Source organism: Colius striatus, chromosome 17 (assembly GCF_028858725.1).
Source record: "Colius striatus isolate bColStr4 chromosome 17, bColStr4.1.hap1, whole genome shotgun sequence".
Classification (NCBI taxonomy): domain Eukaryota; kingdom Metazoa; phylum Chordata; class Aves; order Coliiformes; family Coliidae; genus Colius; species Colius striatus.
In genome coordinates, this window is record NC_084775.1 from 7,114,154 (window position 1) to 7,132,285 (window position 18,132).

Here is an 18,132-nt window from a genome sequence, read left to right on the forward strand (position 1 = left end):
TTGTGTGTGTGTGTGAGCTACAGAAACAACCAGAAATAAACACAGCCAAAAAAACCAGCCCAAAAGCTCCAAAACAACTCTCTCCCCTTTTATTGCAATGTGTTTCTCAATGCCACAAGAGCTCTCTTACTACTTCTGCTGCACAGGGTGACTTGGTGAATGTCCACCCAAAACAGTCTCAGAAGAGCACGTTTAGATTTATTCTCCCTCTGCACTTCCTAGGAGAAATGTGAACTGCTGTTACAGTACTACTGCAGGAAAACACAACTGCTGATGTATTTCAAGAAATCTCTGTGAATGTGTTCATTCAGTGTATTCCCTGTATATCAACAGAGTACTTCAGGTAGGCAGCTCTTTGAAGGCTGTGGCCACCCTCTGCTTTTTGAAGTTGCTTGGTCTTTCCTGCAGGATCTGCAAGAACGGCCCCTGCCACGTGCACTGGCAGACCAAGCACCAGAGAAACCTGGGCTTTCAGAAACAAAGGGCTGTGATTAAACTGAAGTAATTATGATGATTCACAGTTGTGTGAGAAGGAACTTCTCATGGGAACTTAAAGACAAATAGAAGTGTGGAATGTGTATGGACAGCCAAGCCAGATCAATCAGAAACTTGAAAGTAATAACAACAACAACAAAAAGATCAATGTTTGTCATCATTTCTATGACTGCCTGTGGTTCTGTGCTGCACTTGTCTGTGCAGACACGTGCTGGGGAGGTGAGGATCAGGCACGTTCTGCACTGCTTGTCACTTGAGAAGGAGCTGGAAATGTTAAAAACACATGAAAACAATGCTCATCCTATCCAGGTCTCCAGTGTCCCCAGTTTGCAGACTGGCTCAGACTTTGCCACTTGCATCTCTGCCATCTCTGAGAAGACTGACACTGAAATAAAACTCAGATGCACAGGTTAAGTGACTTGTAGGGCCTCAGCCTTTTATACAGATTTAATGTTTCAGGTCTTATTCATCCATTGTCCCCAGTTCCCACCCCCAAAGATACAGGAAAGGCTTGGCTGGGGAGAAACACTATGCAATTTCTTTGTTAGAATTAGTGCTCTGTCCAATTACATGTAGAACTGGAGGTCAGAGAAGTCTAAAAACAAAAGGGCAGCAAAAGTGGTAAGATAGGTTAATTCATTTCAACATCTTCATCAACACAGGTGCCAGATGCTCTTTCAGCTGTGGATCAATTTGAATGTTGCTCAGTTCTTTTATATTGAGGATCATCTCATGGGCTTGGAAGAAAAGCTCTTTCCCCACAGCATCCTCCACCCGCCTGCGCCACTCCATCAGCCTGGGTCTGTCTTCAAAGATGTCACAACCAACTCCAACAGGCTGCAGAAAAGGGGAGAGTGCAACAGTGAGGCATTGGGCAGTCCTTTCTTCACCAAGAACAGGCATCAAAACTGTACCTGCAGGTATGAGTAGAGGAAAAATACTGAAGAGCTCATAGAGGAGCACTAGGAGGGAAGGAATCTCCTCCGATTGGGTGTGTCTGCCTGGGGGACTCGGGAGCCTGTTTTTTAAAGGACAATTACAAGTCAAATCCCGAGTGCCTGAAGAGCTGTTAGAAGCAGCAGAGATGACTGCCACTCACTGTGTGTGACTTTCAGCCACAGCATTGGAGACGTGTGGGCTGACAGTTCCAGGGACAACTGAAGAGTGCAGAGCGTGGAGTGCTGTGCTGCACAGCACAAACGCAGCACAGAGTACACAGCATTTACTTGAATTGATGTCTTAGTTGACATAATCCACCCCTCTTCTGCATGCTGCTTATGCCACTCTCTGGGACACAATGCTGTAGCAAAGCAGAACTGCCAGTTTTCAGTCTCTAGGATAAAGAATTGGGACAAAGAATCAGTTCTGGGCTGCAGGTTCCAGGCCCTGATGGTTTGGCAGAGAACAGACAATGGTCTGAGCCTTGCACCCTTCACACATAGCATGGGCAGGTACCACCTGAAGAAGAATATTCTTGCATTTTAAAAATATTATCTTATTTTTTCACCAGACCTGCCTGCTATTGCTTTTATATATTATCTCTATATATTTATATATTCTCCAGAGGCTAGAAATAAAGACATGATAAAGGACAAAGGAAAAGAAAGATTGGAAAGAGAAAAGTAACAAGAGATCTGCTGCACACAGCTGGTTTGGGCTTTTTTTCAAATGGTTTTCTGAACCCACTCCCATATTCTCCTCATTGTCTCAGGCCAGTTCTGTCGAGATATGCTCTCACTCCTCCTAGTGAAGTGTTACCATATGCTGTACCCCTCCCTGCCCGGCAGCAGCTGTTCTCCCTTGTGCCAAGACTTCCACACTCCAGCACTCACTTGCATCAGCTCCACAACAGCCACCAGATCTGCCAGAGAGATCTCGCTCCCGATGATAAAAGCCTTGTCCTGCAGAAATCTCTCCTCAAACTGCTTCAGGGAGGTGTACAGCCCCTCCATAACCTCCTGGAGCTTCTCGGAGGGCAGCGGCTGCCCCGTGAAGAGGGGAATCAACACCTGAGGAGAGAGGAACTTGAGTACAGTTGGCCATCTTCTCATGGATCTGGTGGAGTCATTTGCACCTCATGAACCACCACTCATGGTTGTCAGTGACCCTACAGCAAAGCTGCAGGAGAGGGTGATGCTTCACAGGCTGCTGGAGTTCCATGTAGCTCACAGAGAGCACACCAGCAGAGCACACCGGCAGTCCTAAGCGTCTGATTTGCCATGACAGTAACCTCCAGCTGACGTGCAGCAATGCACAGAATGAAACCCAGGATTCAGCTTGTTTTGTGCCTGGCAGTTGTGCCCCAGGGAAGACAAATTTCTGCCACAGTCACCCTGCTATGTCCTCCATTTCCACAGCGTGCCAGAATGGGTCAGCAGGCTGCAGGCCCGCCAGCCCCCCGCTGCTAGCCACCCCTGTGTAACCATGCTGGAGGCAGGCAGCTGCCTGTCCTGCAGGGTGGTGGGAAGGAGGGCAGGGAGCACAGGAGGGACTGGTATGTATGGACACTGGCTGGGGAGGCAGGAAAAGGCATCTTCTGTGTGACAGTAGCCAGTGAGGCTGGGAGTGGGCAAACATCACTTTTGCACCAGCCTTTCTGTGACCTGCCAAGCATCACTCTTTAAACCACCACAAATTTCTCTAGAGGAGTCATGTAAGTGCAGTCCTTGTTTCCACAGTCATGCTGGCAGGGGGGGCTTAGCTGCCTTTCTGTGACATTTGTCAGCGTTCAAGGAGATGTACCCACTGTGGGAGCCCAGGGTGCTTCACAGCTGTGCTGTCTCCACCCACCACAGCCACAGAAACACAGGTTATTTAGAGAAGCAAAGTTGAAGACACAAGTTTCCATCGGTGGGAATGAACTGAATTTGTACTTGCTGCCAGTACACTCAACAATTCAAGTTGTGATTGCTTAATCCAAACCAGGAGTTTTGCCAAATACATGTGGAATCTGTTCCACCAGAAAATTCATGGCCAGTTCTCCTGTCAAGTGGTTCCAGTTCTGCAAGATGGGATCTTTGGGTATAATCACTTGAAATAGCATCTTCTTCCTTTTCTGTACCTCAGGGCAGTCTACCTTCTCACATGTCTAGCTAATATGCCTCTTGTTACATGGTGGCTTTATACATTTCCCTATTTTCAGTTATTCTGAGGGTCTTGGCTGTGTCTGGGTTATCAAATCATCAACAGGGATGAGTTGGATTTATTTCTCTTTCAGCACTGCAAAAACAGCCTGCAGAGACTGGAAGAAACTGCTTCTTGTATGAATCTGACTCATATTTGAATGGCTTCTCTCTGCTTTCTAGCCAAAACTTCAAAAGGCATCAGAAAGCTAAATGAGCCTCAATATGCTTTGTTAGGCACAAACAAGGACAAACTTCCACAGGAAGAGTGAAGTTCTTACCTGTTTACTGGCAACCTTGGTTTCATCTGAAATTCCATACCACAGCTGTACTTGCAGGGCTGTATTTGCACTTGGGTCTCTCTCTCTCTCCAAGGGCAGCTGCATTAACTGTCTGCTGAGCTGGCTGGAACTAGGTGTCCAGCAACTCATCTGATACTAAGTGATGTTCTGCCTTATGGTGATTCTGTTACTTTTGCTTAAGTGTAAATTGATCTGACCACAACAAATTCTCTGTGTCTCTATTCCATCTATCCCTCAGCCCATTTCAGAGAAGTCCCTGTGTGTGCTGGAAGCAGAAAGCTCCTTCTGGATTTCCACCCTGATGGGACTGCCGGGACTTGTATGGTGAACACAAGCCCTTCTGCTTCCAACAACAAAGCACATGCTCGCCAAAGAAGCAAAACTTTTGCCTGTGTGCACATTTTGCACAGCTGTGCAGTGAGGGAGAGGCCCTTGGAGGAAACATCCAATCTGTTAATACATTCATTCACACATCCAGGCAATGGAAGTCTGTTGGGCTTTGAGACTTGCTGTACCAGACATACTTTAAGGAAAAAAACAAAATAGCCAAAGCTGCTTTTGCCAGATTCTGGTGCTGAGAGTCAGGAACACATCTCTCTCTGATGGCTCCTCTCAGTGAGGCATGGCCAAGGTTTGTTATTTCAGCATGACAAACTCTCTCTGAATTGAGGCTGTTCAAATGCTCAGTATTCGGCCAGCAAAACATCACTTTACTGGCATTTTAATACTCAGTCCCCTTACCTTGATCCACATGGTCTTAGGAGCGTTGGCCCGGATGTTGGTGTGATGCCATGAGAGATATTCATCCACCTGGGCCCGTTTCTGTATGTCTGAGGGGTACCAGTGGTCTGGAGTGCTGTACTTTCGACTCAGGTACAGCAGGATGGCCGTGCTGCTCACACAGTAACAGGACAGCAAAGGGGTCGGGGAGTTATGATGCAGAACATTTTCACCTAAGCTCCCTCTCCTGCCCCTTCTGAACTTGCTGCTTCCACTAAAAAGCACTGGATGGAGTCTAGCGACTGTTTGCAGGCATCTAATTCATGCTGGCATCCAAGATGGCTCTGAACCACCTTATTTCCCATGAAAGCTTCAACCTGACAGAAAACCACAGCACTGTCCTAAGGTGCAGAGTACTGCTGGACAGCACTATGGTGAGCAAACAAGAAACCTCCATCACCATCTATCTGCAGTGTTAACCCCTCTTGTTCCTCGACTGTTCCGACCCATCTGTCTCAGATTTGTGCCTGTTCATTTGCTTATGCACTAAATGAAACTCACTAATGGATTATGTTGCCTTTTCATCAGATCTGTCTTGAGCCTGCAGCTTCCACTGAAGTGACTGGAAGCCCCAGCAAGGAGACCTTACAGAATCTTTCTGGTTTTGCCCAGATGCTTCTACTTTCACTAACTGGCAGAAGAAGTCAGATGGAAAAAATATCTTAGCTATCTGCAACATTATGTAGACTGTTACTGCAAAAAGAGATTCCATGTAAAATCCTGTGCTGACAAAACAGAAGCAAACACCCTGCTATGGTGATACTGCTCTTGTTCAATTATTTCAGGATTACAACACCAAGAACCAGTCTCCATACTAATCTTATAATGTAAAACCTACATTCTGTCTCTGTAGGTGTTCATTTAGCCTTTATGACTAATTCAGATAAACAGATTTTTTTTTCCCTAGGGTAAAAGGAATTTTTATAAGCTTTAAACTAGTTTCCCAGAAATGTTTAAAATCCCATTTTGAGGTAAGTGGATTCAGGGTAAGATCAAGAAGTTAAGTCAGCTGATTTGCTTACATTCTGAAAGGTAACTCAAACACAAAATGGAAACACGGTAAATGAGTTTGTAGTATTAAAAATAACCAAAACATTCATAAATTCTGTGATCCTTCATCATTCAATGGGAACAACATCTCCTAAATGCTGACCTGAGGATGTCTGGGTTCTTACCATTCTGCTAGAGTGAAGTCTCCATCCCTTAGTGCTGGTACTTTCTTCAAGAGGCTGACTTTGCCAGCTCCTTCACTGTTTGATGCTCCTAAAAGAACATGAAGAGACAAGTCAGCGGTTAGAAGTGTTATCTGCCAGTGAATGGTAAATGACAACAGGACGATCAGTGAACTGTGTTAGATTTTCCTTGTATGGTCATATTTCACTATTAAAAGGTAATGAAATTGGAGAGTCAGTGTAAAAGCTCTGTACAGTCAGGGCTGGCTGCACATCTGGCACGGAGCAGTTACCATGTCTGTACAGGAATGACGTTGCTTGACTCAAGCACCAGTAATATTTGCAAAACTTACTGAAAAAAGCCACTCCCTGAGGCATTTAGATACCACAGTGAAGGCAGTGCTACTGAAAACACCATTGTGGATAACCAGGAACAGCTCTCTGACTTGAGGACAGTATGTCTACAGCTATAGAGACGGGGGGAAAAGAAGTTAGGATTAAAACAATTGAGCACTTAAAAAGTAATTAAGATGTGCCAAGGAAGCAGTGCCTAGAAAAGTCACATGCAGAGCATTCTGACCAGGGCAGCTGGTGGCTACTCCTGCTCCTGTTACCACAAGCAAAGCAAACATTACCACCCTGCTCTCCTTTCTAGCTGCTTAGTCTCTACCTTGTGTCTTCTTTGAGAAGTGATTCTTCTAAATTCTAGTGTTAAGTCTCTTCATCAGAGACAAAGCTTCACATCCAGCTGCTGTCTGAAGGGATTCAAACCCAAGTCTCCCATATCACTGAGAAAGGTCCCTGGCTACCTGTGGTGAAGGTGGCCTCCTCCTTAGCTGGGTAAGAGGTTCCACGTGCACAGCAGAACCAGACAGCATTGTCAGGAGAGGTTGGAAGAAAGAGCTTCTTAAGAGCCAGGCAGAAAGTGCAAGTTAAGCCAAATAACTGAGAAACTTCAATGGTAAAAATCACCCACAAACCCTGAAAATCAAGCCAGCAGGTGAAGTCCAAGGACAGGGTGTCTTTTGCCCATGATTTATATCACAAAAGCAGTGAAGCAAATTTGTGTACATCTGCTGTGATGTGGGGAGTTGCTCTGGGAAGGTGCTTGGTCCTGTGCTTTATACAGGGACTCCAAAGGGCAGTGGTCATCACATTCTGGTGAGATCTGTAAGAGTCCAGGTAGTCCTTGGGAAAATGCAGCACAAAGTTGCAGGTCAATCATGCTCACAACTAACCAACAGCCAATTCTCGGCACTAGCTGTCTGGTTGTTATGGCATCTGTGTTCATTATCCAAGGTAGTGGGCAGCTGAGAAACAAGGGTATGAGAAATGAGCAGTGGGTGAGGGCAGCCTGGATCAGATTTCAGCCTGCTTTCACTGTGCAGCAGCTCCAGCAGGAATACTGAACATACTAGTCCCCTGATGGGACTAACATGTTATTGCAGCAGGCTGGACAGTCGGCCAATGTCTGTTACACAGACCGCACTGCAGCCCAGAGACAAACAGTCTTTGCTGAGCCTCCTGCAGAGTCTTTGCCTATAGACATAAACATGCCACTGAGCTGCAAACTGATGAAAGCCTTCGTATCAACACTAACCCCAGGGTGCTTCATTGGGACTGATTGCTTATTGGATTCAAATAAAGAGCAACATTTGCATTTGCTGTTTAGCAGAGTTTAAACCTGTGCCTCTCTTCCAGCCTTTTTGTGTCATGGCATTAGGTGGCCCATATTTATGATTCCTGTGATGGTGCCTTGAGTTAAGATGCTATTTAACATCAGTTGCATCTCATGTAACTCTTGGTGTCCCCTAAGGATATATATACACACACTGTGGGTATTGTTGGGCTTTGAGAAATAGCTTTAATAAGCTGAGTATACACTGTCAAAAAGCAGAGCAGGCTGCACACAGGAGGAATTTTTAAGCTTCAGTCATAGTGCAGAGAAGGAGATTCACTGGTGGATAAAAAAGAGTAGTGGACAAGATTTTTCAGAAGGGAAAAAAAAAACCCCAAATTTGTCTGTTTGCCAATCACATCCCTGCCTAATCATCTCAGCCAAGGATTTCCAGGCATGCTTTGCCTTAGGCAAGAAAGTAACAATTTACTGGGAAAATGCAATATGTAAACGGACAATAGTCGTCTTACATAGTTGGACAGGCCTGAACAGCTGAGTGTTTCTGTAAAGTACACCCAGAGCACTCCTCGGCTGCCACGGGGACTGACTTGCTAGAAATGGCTGGAGGAACATTCCTTGGGGATCCACAAAAATAGATGCAGCACAGCTATGAGACGGCTCTGGGAATAAGAGCTGCATGGTCAAGCCATTGTATTCGGGCCCCTCAGCACAGCACGTATTTAAAATCACTCAGGTCACCCAAGGAGCAACTCTGCCCCTCCTAATGGGCCAAGCAGAGCTTCCCGGGGCTCGGAGCAGATTCAGCTCTGATGTACCAGTCTGAGCAATCTGACCTGTCGCACCCTCCCCAGGCAGGGCAGGACCCTGTCTTGAGAGAACATCAGGGTGAGACCACACATAAGCCTCCTCTGAGCTCTGCACCTCTGCATCCCTGTCATAAACGGGTGCTCCCGCTTCCGCTAGCTCCAGCTGTGTGCCACAGGGCACAAGTGTTTCCTTCTCGGAGTGAGCCTCTTCAAACATGGGCTGAGGCTGCCTCAGCAGGAGGGGACCCTCCACTGATCTGGAACGGGCCGAATCGGGACTTCACTACGGCTACAGTCCGAACCGGCTCAATACCTCGCCAGCTCCCAGAAAAGCTGCAGCCCGGGTCGGGACGCTGTTCCGCCGGACTGCCGAGCCGGAGGGGCGCCGGCCGGGCCCGTGGACGAGCCCCTGCTCCTCCGTCCGGGAGAGAAAGGGCTCCCCCGCGGCCGTGCGAGCACACGGGAACGGGCCCGGCCTGGCAGCGCGGGCGGGCGGCCGCAGCCCGCGGCAGGGGACCCTCCCCTTCCCTCCTTCCCCTCACCTGCGCGGGGCTGCTCCGCGCCGCTCCCCGCCGCCGGCCGCTTCCCCAGCACCGAGTCTGCCAAGAGCCAAGAGAGGGGCGCTGAGGCCGCGGCCCGCCGGGGGCTGCGGCTCGCCCCGGGCCCGCCGCCCGCCCCCGCCTCGGGGAGCTGCGCGGCGGGCGGCCGCGCCCGGCCCACCTTTGAACAGCTCCACCTGCTTGAACTCGAAGGGGATGTTGTTGCTGCGGGCGAAGATGTAGATGGCGCGGCAGGGCTGCGAGAGCAGGTCCAGGTACAGCTCCAGCCCCATCCCGCCGCACGCCCCGGCCCGCGGGGAGGCTGCCCCGGCTCTGCCGCCGCCCGCCCGGGCCCGGCCGGTGCCGCGCTGAGGGGCGGCGGCGGGCGGGGCCGCGGCCTCCTCGGGGCGGGGGCGGGGGGCACGGGCTGCCCCGGCCCTCAGCGTGGGGCGGCCCCGGCCGTGCTGGGGCTGGCGCGGGGCCCCCGGGCCGGCACCGGGACAGCGGTGACGTGCAAGTAGGGGCCGGTCAGCAGCCCCCACCGGGAGCCGGGTACCGGGCGCCGAGGGCGCAGGGGCTCGCAGCTCTCGCCCACAGCATCTCGCCACAGCTCTCACAAAGTACACGCTTGTTTTCGTTACGAGTCCCTGCATGGATGCAGGGGACAAATGGGCCCTGTGCAACGTCTCAAAGCCAGTGCCGATCTCACACTGACAGATCTCTCTATGGTTTTCAGTTTCAAAGATAATTCAAAGATTCATTCCAGGGCTGCAAGGTGACACCTGACTGCCAGTGAAGCCTGGATGACTCCTCTGGGGGCATTACCTCTGCATCCTCAGTGAAGTGACTTTCCTCTCTACCTGGTATTTGTCATTTCGTGTTTCCATGCAAGTGGAGGGGAGCTAGAGAAGCTGTGACTGAATTCAAGCCCTTGTACCGAGCCCACAGCGTTTCACAGTTGTGTGATTCGGGGAGCGTGACATGCTGGTTGAGTACAGGGACTTCTGGAACTCTGGGAGATAGAGTAGCTAAACTGCTCAGAGCAAAGTCACCCCCGGTCAAACCCACCTCAGCTCAGCTGACACTTTATCAGTGCCGTGCCAGACAGCACGTACGTCACAACCTAATCCTTGGAAAGAGCCACAGGAACCTGAGGGAGAAGCAACTGAACAATCAGTTGCTCTTTTACTTGTGCATCGTTACGAAGGTGGTGAAAAGGCTTGGATACTGAGCTGAGAGCTCATTGACCAGATAAATGACAAACTGGAACATTTGCAGGTGCTTCCCTTTATGTCACTTTGCCAAGCTTCAGCTCTGAAAACTCCTTAGGAACAGGGCTTATTGTAGGCTGTTCAGGCTGCCAGAGTCTGGTGGATAAGCTGCATCTCAATAGGCAGTACTGAGTCTGCTGCACCACGCACCTATGTTCAGAGTCACCATTCAAGTTTAGAACTGCATGGTTATAGATTTTCAGTTTCTTGATCAGAGCAGGGAATGAGGCTGTGTACACCCTTCAGTTCCCCTGCAGTACCATTTATCCTCTATAGAGCACCTCACACAGCACTGACACACACGAAGATGGAGGCTCAGTGTTGTGGCAGGTGCTGGACTTATCAAACTCCTTCAGTGCAAAGAAATCCTAAATGTTAGGGGATTGGGGATAAGGAGCACAAATGTGGTTCTGCACAGGTCTGAGAAGTCTTTGTGCTTCCAAATGGTCACATATCCTTACTCTGAGATATCACTGGGAAGAGTTTGTTGATCTTGGTGGGCAGCAAGATCAGCAACATGGGTTCACTTTGTTCCTTTATGGTTCAATTGATCCATTGGTCCTGTCTGGACTTCAAAGATCTTTTCATGAGCCTCCTGGAAATGCTCCTTAAGTTCTTCTCCAGTTTGCTGATTCCACTGTACAGCCCACACAACCAGACAGATATTTTGCATTTGCTCTATTAATGCATTTGATCTCATTATTCGTGGCTGTAGGCTAGTTCTTCTAGCACTGTATTTTCATTTGGCTCCATCACCTCAGAGGCTGCTTTTCCTCCCTCTGCGTTCTCTATCAGCATTTTGGAAACGGGAACAACACAGAAAAAAAATGCAGTGAGTTTTTTAGTTTATTTCTTAATCATTTAGAAAAGGTCTCAGGGTGTGTGTCTACTTGTTAAACATTCCTCCCCAGTTGTGTAGCCCAGCTTCATTTTATTCACAGGCTCTCACCTATTTCCAAATAGCCCCTGGCAAGAATTCAGGAAACTGAGTCAGAACAACACATTAAACTGTCACTAGAGGTGTAACTCCCCTCCATACTGGGGTGAAAGGACAGTGGATATCAAACAGACCTTGCACTAAGGCAGGCAAACCTCGCACAATCTGATGGGTTTTGGCAAGCAGCTCTTGGGGCTTTCAGTTGAGGAGCTGGCATGAGCCAAGATCAAACGACAGAGATGAACAAAAGGGGGGAGGTGGAGGGATAGCAAAAAAGGCAAAGTACAAGGACATGGAGATGCCTTATCTACACGATTTGGAATGAAAAAGCAAACAAGGCAGATGTATGTTCTACAACTCTATTACCATCCAAGGAGTAATCTGGTTTCAGGGGGGAGGTGCTTTGTCCTGCATGCACAGAGAAGCCCAGAATGCCACTGGTCACTGCACACACTGTGAGAGTGAACCTAAGGTTCAGATGGGCTACGGGCAGGAAGAGAAGAATGGCAAAAGCAATTTACAATCTCTTCTTGTCACCACGGCTGTGCTGGAGTGAGGCAAAGGTTTTTATCCTGTGTGACAGGGGCAGCAGAGCAGTGCTGGACAATGAGCTCTGAACATCCTCCCGATATGTCTTTGAAAGCAGCCAGTCTCACAAGAGCACACAATGGCTGACCTTTAAGGAACTCGTGCCTTATTCAAACAAGCAGAAAATTGGCTAAAGACATGGAGCTCTTGTGCTACAAGTATCATAAATGAGTAGAAAACCCCTGCTTTATTTGCTTTGGCTCATGTGATGGCTTTGCATGCACAGCAGCCTGATCTCGAGATCCTGCAGAGAGATGTGTGTCAAGAAAAAGCTCTGCTACCCAGCCTGGTTTCAGCACTGTGAAGATTAGCACTCTGTAGGAAGTGCTAATCTGATCACTACAAAAAAGGGAGAAGCTGGAGGTCACGGTGTGGAAATTGGGTAAAGCACAAGCGTGGTACTGGGAGAGTGCACAGTGAGGCAGCCAAAGCTCCAGCTGCTGGTGACTGAGGGAAGGAAGTGGTTGGTGGTACAACATAAACAGGCCCTTGTCTTTGGGTGTAGCACTGCTGCAAGTCTTCCAGGGGCACCAGCCAGGAAAGCACTCAGGGCCAGAAGAGAGCTGCCCTCACCGACTGCCAACTGGAGTGCAATAGGCTCTCCTCAACAAACTTGCCAATAAAAAAAATTCAGGTAAGGAGATAAATATCCCTGCCTGTGCCAGCACTGAAATAGAAATGGGGGCAAATGTGCATTTTTGGCACTGACATATAGGACTTCCTGCATGTTGGAAGAATAGAAAGTAAGAGGAACTAGCCTGCTTGGCTGCTTTAGCTCAGCCTGCAGAGACATGTGCTGCAAGCTGTGGTTCATGGTGCCCTTTTGAACCAAAGGGCAGGTTTACTCAGGAAACAAACACAGAAGAGGCAGCTGGCTCATTATCAAAAAGCAGTAGGTCCTTCTGTAAGGATGTGAGGCTGGTCTGAGCAGCTACTTTCACTTTTTCTGAGCACTGTAATAAGCTGACTTTCACTAAGAAGACTGATATCTTGCACCCAGCATAGGAGACAACCATCTCTGTGCATGGTGTAAGCAGAGACAAATAGACATCCAGATACAGCCAGAGCTTAACAAGGCAGGGAAAACAGCAGCTCTGCAAACTGGAACCCTCCTCATGGCTTGTACCTGAAATGGGAGGTCACAGGACAGGAAGGCAGGAGGAATACAGAGGGACACAGGCAAGAGGTTGTGAAGGGCATTGCACAGGTGTGGAGGATGACCCCATGGCCTCTTCCTTCCAAAACCTGATTACAAATCCAAACAGAGCTGCAACACACAGCGAATGTAACCATTTATGTTGGACACTTTGATGTGGCAGAGGCTAGTGGAACACCAGCTGTACTGGAGGCATGACTCAGCTCCTATGCTTGCTGTGGGGCTGACAACACAGCTCCCTCGCTGGCCCAGCCACGGCAGCACTGGTCAGTGGAACTGGCTTGAACGGCTTGCACCAAGCAGGCTGTTCTTTGTAGAACATGACGTGAGTCTATGGCTGAAGGTCTGTGCTCATAGGACTAACCCTGTCCCTCCCTGAAGCTGGAGGCCTCACTCTGGTGCCTGCACAGCCGCTCCTCGGTACCATCTTCCTTTGCTTCCATGGGGATACAGCAGCCTTAAGTGCTGGGTGTAACTTGAGCCCTCTCAGAGTCATCTAGGACTGCCGCCTGGCCTGTCTTTCTGGAGAGCAAAAAACTTACAACTAAGCATGTTGCAAAGTGAAAGCCATTTTCAATGTTTTTTTCCTTGTTCCAGACAGATCTGCTCTTCTATACCCTCTGCCATTGCCCCTTCTATAGTGCCGTGACCTGAAAAACTCAAAACAAGGACGGAAAGGGCAATTCCCACCTGCACTGAACTGCCTCTGCCTCAAGCAGATCCAGTGTCACTGGAACACGAAAGAAAAACCTGCAGTGGTCAAGAGAGAAAAGCAGCTCACTGCAGTCTAAGATGTAGTTTTCTTCCCTTCTAAGTTGCAGAAAGGCTGTGACTGAAGTACATGTAAACAACATGATTTTTAGAAGAAATGCTGAAATACTACAAAAAGCCTGCACAAAATAATCCACTTTACTTAGAGTATAACCCCTTAATTCTGGCTGGTCTGCTTTAAGAGCTGATGCTTGAAATGCTCCAGCAGTTCAGGTGCAATCTTATCAGCAGTAAAGCTCTTGGCCTTCAAGATGCCTTCATGGGCTTCCTGGAAGAGCTGCTTCCCCACCGCGTCTTCCACCCGTCTGCGCCACTCTGCTAACTTGGGCCTCTCCTCAAAGAGGTCGTAGCCAGCACTGACGGGCTGCAGAGAGAGCCAGAGAACCCAGCAGTGAGTCAAACAGGACATTTACCAGGGGTGAGACCAGAAGGAAGCACAGATATGCTTTTGGCACAAGGCAGCAGGCAGCTCCCACATTAGGTGGAGTTCATCTCCAGTTCCTGGCTAGTAGAAAGCAAGTGTTGTCATCAGCAGCTGCTGTTCCCTGGGATGTGCAGCCAAAGAGCGCTGCTATGGCTAACCCCAGAGCTGTCTAATGCAGAACACAGAGGTCCATGCACCCCAACATCTCTTTCAAATATCTGACCTTTCTCTGCCTGGTTTGTAACATTCTTCCAAGGAATTTTACCCATGCTTCTATAGAGAGAAATGTCTCAAAGGCGGCGTTCCCTGAAAAGTTCTATTACGGTCAAAGTCAAGAAGGAACAAGATTTAACTCCCCTATAACATTACCTGCAGAGAGAAAGATCTGCCATTAGAGGCGGTGGTGCTGCAGCCACACCTTGTCCTAGCCCACCTACAGCCCAGCTTGTATATCCAACAGCATGGCATTGGTGCTCACCTGCATGAGCTCCACCACTGCTACGAGGTCTGCCAGGGAGATCTCATTGCCTACGATGAAGGGTTTGTCCTGTAAGAACTTCTCCTCAAACTGCTTCAGGACAATGTTCAGCTCTTCAGTAACACCTTCCAGTTTCTCTGGAGGAAGTGTCTGGCCTAGGACGAGAGGCAGCAGCACCTAGCAGGGAGAAATAACAAGTTGCTTTTTACCTATTTCCCGCCAAACTTAGCCTACATCCTCCCACTGTCACGTTCTAAGAATCCCTCACCAGCCATGCATGATGCTAATCTCCTTTGGCAGATCAACATTACTGTCAGTCATTAATTCCTGCCTGGCCTTGTCTCCTCCCTCAAAAATCTGAAATTTCAACCATAAGTCTCCTCTCAAGGGAAGGCTGCATCATCTGCAAGCAACTGCATTCTGTTTTCCAGTGGAGGTTCGCTTTTTCCATGAAGCTGGGCAGAGAGCTGTGTCTGCTGTTAGCTGCTCATCCAGGATGGGTCTGCTCTGTATCTCAGTGCACACTTAAGAGCTGTGGCTGCAGCATGAAGTGTTTGGGCAGCATCAGTACATCTTGGCAGAGCAGCCAAGTCAATTCCACATCTAGTTTTGTTCCTGTCACCTGGCTTGTACATTTGCTTAGAAAGACTTTGTATGCAGGAGGCCCTTCCTGGGCTACGGCACTCACAGCTCTTACCACTTAGGTTTTGTTATATAATGGTCTTACCTTCGTTAAGAAGAACTTGCTCCCCTTTGCACGCATGTTCGTGTGCTGCCATGACAGGTACTCGTCAACCCTGGCTCTTTTCTGCAGGTCAGATGGGTACCAGTGATCAGGAGTCTTGAATTTCTGAGCCAGGTACAAGAGGATTGCAACACTGCCCAGAGAGTAAGGCAAACTGGTAAGTTTATAATCTGAGAATAAAGCACTTTATCCTTTCTTCTTCCCCCAAATTTTGCACTGCTGGACCAGCAGCAAAGCCAACCTGACCTGAGCTAGGCTGAAGCGTGGGGCACAGCTGCCAGCGAGGCACAGACATGGCCTGCTGGGACAATCACCTCATCACTGGTTTTGAGCAAATCTGAGCTGCAGAACGAGTTTATGGCAAATCTGAGCTTCGTGTTGCCTGACAGCAAGTGCCTTCTGTCAGATTTACTGCACTGAGCTCCAGCTGAAGCCAGAGTGCAGGAGGGCACATGGACAGGTATTTAGGCTCAGGAACACTGCCTACATCCAAGCTAGCTCCAAGCAGCAGCTCATAGCACTGTTTGAGTTGCTACATGAGAAAGCTTCTCTTGAAACACAGGTTCATGTTACATACAAGTGGTACAGATAGGAAGGAGGCAGCTACCTGGGCTGGAGTCCCAGTGGCTGACTCCAAGCAGTAAGACAAACGGTGCTGCAGTAGGGGCTTGGGCTTATCTGAATCTCACCTCTCTGTTAAGGTGAAAGAGCCGTCCCTTAGTGCAGGCACCTTCATCAGGATGTTCACCTTCTGGAACTCCTCCGTCCTGTGCTGCCCTGAGGAAGGAAAGGAGAAGTTCTACTTGGCAGTGATGCTCAGGACCTGTCTACAAACACTTGAGGGGTCTCTAGGGACCATCTGGCCTCAAGGTCTTGGTTTTGATTGCACTTATAAAGTCTTGTTCAAGTTTATAAGACAGAAGTGTGGCAGGGTGAATAGGGGGCTTGCCCTACGATGTCAGCTTATTACCTGCATACTAGAGCCACCTCTTGACGAAGGTCAGAATGGTTAGGAGCCCTTTCATAACAACAGCACTTATCAGACTGGGGCTCTGGCAGCTCTGGGGTTGTGCCTGGAGGTACCTGTCCTGTACAAACCCAGAGAGAACACTGAGTCTACCTTTAAACTATTGTGTAGGTTGCCCCTAAAAGGCAGGCAGAATGAACTTGAGAGGAGAAGGTGCTTTGTTCAGCTGAGGCCCCAGCATGCTTCACTATGTTTGCACCCAGTTCCAGAAGCCTTGTTTTATGTGACTCATTCATGACAGCCTTCCCAGCCGCTGCCTTCAGTCACACATGTGTACCTCTGTACTCAAGCCTCTACCATCTAGCCATGTCCTGCTCCATGAGTCACCCAAGACTCTCTGTGCCAGAAGAGACGCTCTGGAGGCAGTTTTAGTTTTCCCAGTATGTGGCAAACCTGATTTGTGACTATTCCCCAGTTACTTGGCTTATAGCCTGTTTCTCCCACTCCCTTTCCTGCAGGTAGTGTGCAGATTCCACATCCTCAAGTGTCCCTGGCATGTCATGGGGGGAGAAGGACATGTAAGTGCCCCTAGGTACAAACAATAGCACTTTTTTCCCCCCATGAGACAGGTACGAGGAAAGCCACTGTAAGGTGCAATCAATGCACAGTCAAGGCAGGCAGGGAAACACCTGGAAACTAACCCACAATACATCTGAGGTTTCTTTCAGCCACAAGCTGTTTTGTTCCTTTAGCAATCTGAGCCCCAAGAGCCTTCTCAGCTTCCATTGGTTTTAAGCATTACTTACTGAGGCAATTTTATGCCCAATACCTTAATTTCAAATTCAGCAAGAGCTCTAGAAAGGTCGAAGGACAAGCTTTTACCAGCTCCAGTTACAAAGAATGAAGATACAGATCTTTGGGCATCCTTTGATAAAAACACATGATACCTCTTGGGCAGGTTCCTACCCATTATCAGCTGGTCTTAACACAAACTAAACCACCTTCCCTCCTTCTTTTCTCAGTGTTCAGGTCCCCAGTGGCTGCACTGTCTCGCTCTGCTGCCTTCACAAGTCAGTCCTCAACCCCCTCAGACTAACTTGACCATGACCAGCCTGATCTGACCACCCACGCAGAGCAGGATTGGCTGTCCTGCCCTGCCTGCACTCCAGAGCCACCAGCCAGCTCTGTGCACAAGGACCCTTCCCAAGGGCTGTTAGCCCCAGCTAGGAGGAAGAGAATAGCAGCTCCTCAACTGCTGCTGCTTACCAGAGGGCAAATTTTTCTAAGGGAGAGCAAGAGCCACACACACTCTTCATCGGTGTCTCTGTTGCCTTTTCTTTCTCATGTAAGTGAGGAACAGCCTCAGACCCAGCATATCCTGAGCACTTGGCAGAAAAGCAGGGGTCTTTTTGAGACCCCTTTTCTGCAGCAGTGGGGCTGATTTCAAGAAGGCTACACACCCTCCCAGAGCTGTATTTGTTGCAGAGCAGCACAGGCACCAACGCGTCACAGCCAAGGGCTCTATAGGAAATAGGTTTTGTCTCCACAGCAGGAGCCTCCGGCACGGCAGAGCCACCGCACCCTCCTGCAGCATCTGGCGCCGAGGGGGCCGGTTGAGCAACCGGGTGCGGCTGCTGGGGCCGGCAGGAGCCGTCCGCCCGGGGGCCGGGAGCCGCGGGGGCTGCCCGGGGCCCCAGCACTGCCGGGGACGGGAAACGCGCGGCCGTGCACCCCACTAACCCCGGGGCAAAGCCCCCCGCAGCCCCGCCAACGAGCCCCTGCCGTCCCCCGGCCCCGCTCACCCTTCATCAGCTCCACGTTCTTGAACTCGAAGGGAATGTTGTTGCTGCGGGCGAAGATGTAGAGTGCCCGGCAGGGCTGCGAGAGCAGGTCCAGGTACAGCTCCAGCCCCATCCTGCTGCTGCCACCCGTCCCGTGCC

At 49.4% G+C, this 18,132-nt stretch overlaps 2 protein-coding genes across 2 annotated transcripts; both read right to left on the minus strand.

The window, feature by feature from the left end:
• Window positions 1–910: 910 nt before the first annotated feature.
• LOC104551197 (glutathione S-transferase theta-1) lies at window positions 911–9,210 on the minus strand. Its single transcript, XM_062009957.1, has 6 exons — window positions 9,037–9,210; window positions 8,859–8,915; window positions 5,875–5,962; window positions 4,661–4,811; window positions 2,328–2,504; window positions 911–1,332 (listed from the first exon to the last, which is right to left on the minus strand). The coding sequence occupies exons 1-6, from the start codon at window positions 9,146–9,148 to the stop codon at window positions 1,132–1,134; spliced, it is 786 nt and encodes a 261-aa protein (XP_061865941.1). The 5' UTR covers window positions 9,149–9,210; the 3' UTR covers window positions 911–1,131.
• A 1,749-nt stretch (window positions 9,211–10,959) lies between these two features.
• On the minus strand, window positions 10,960–18,113 carry LOC104550157 (glutathione S-transferase theta-1). The gene is made up of 5 exons (XM_062009901.1): window positions 17,995–18,113; window positions 15,915–16,002; window positions 15,208–15,358; window positions 14,481–14,657; window positions 10,960–13,942 (listed from the first exon to the last, which is right to left on the minus strand). Exons 1-5 carry the CDS (start codon window positions 18,104–18,106, stop codon window positions 13,736–13,738), a joined length of 735 nt encoding a protein of 244 aa, XP_061865885.1. The 5' UTR covers window positions 18,107–18,113; the 3' UTR covers window positions 10,960–13,735.
• Window positions 18,114–18,132: the final 19 nt, after the last annotated feature.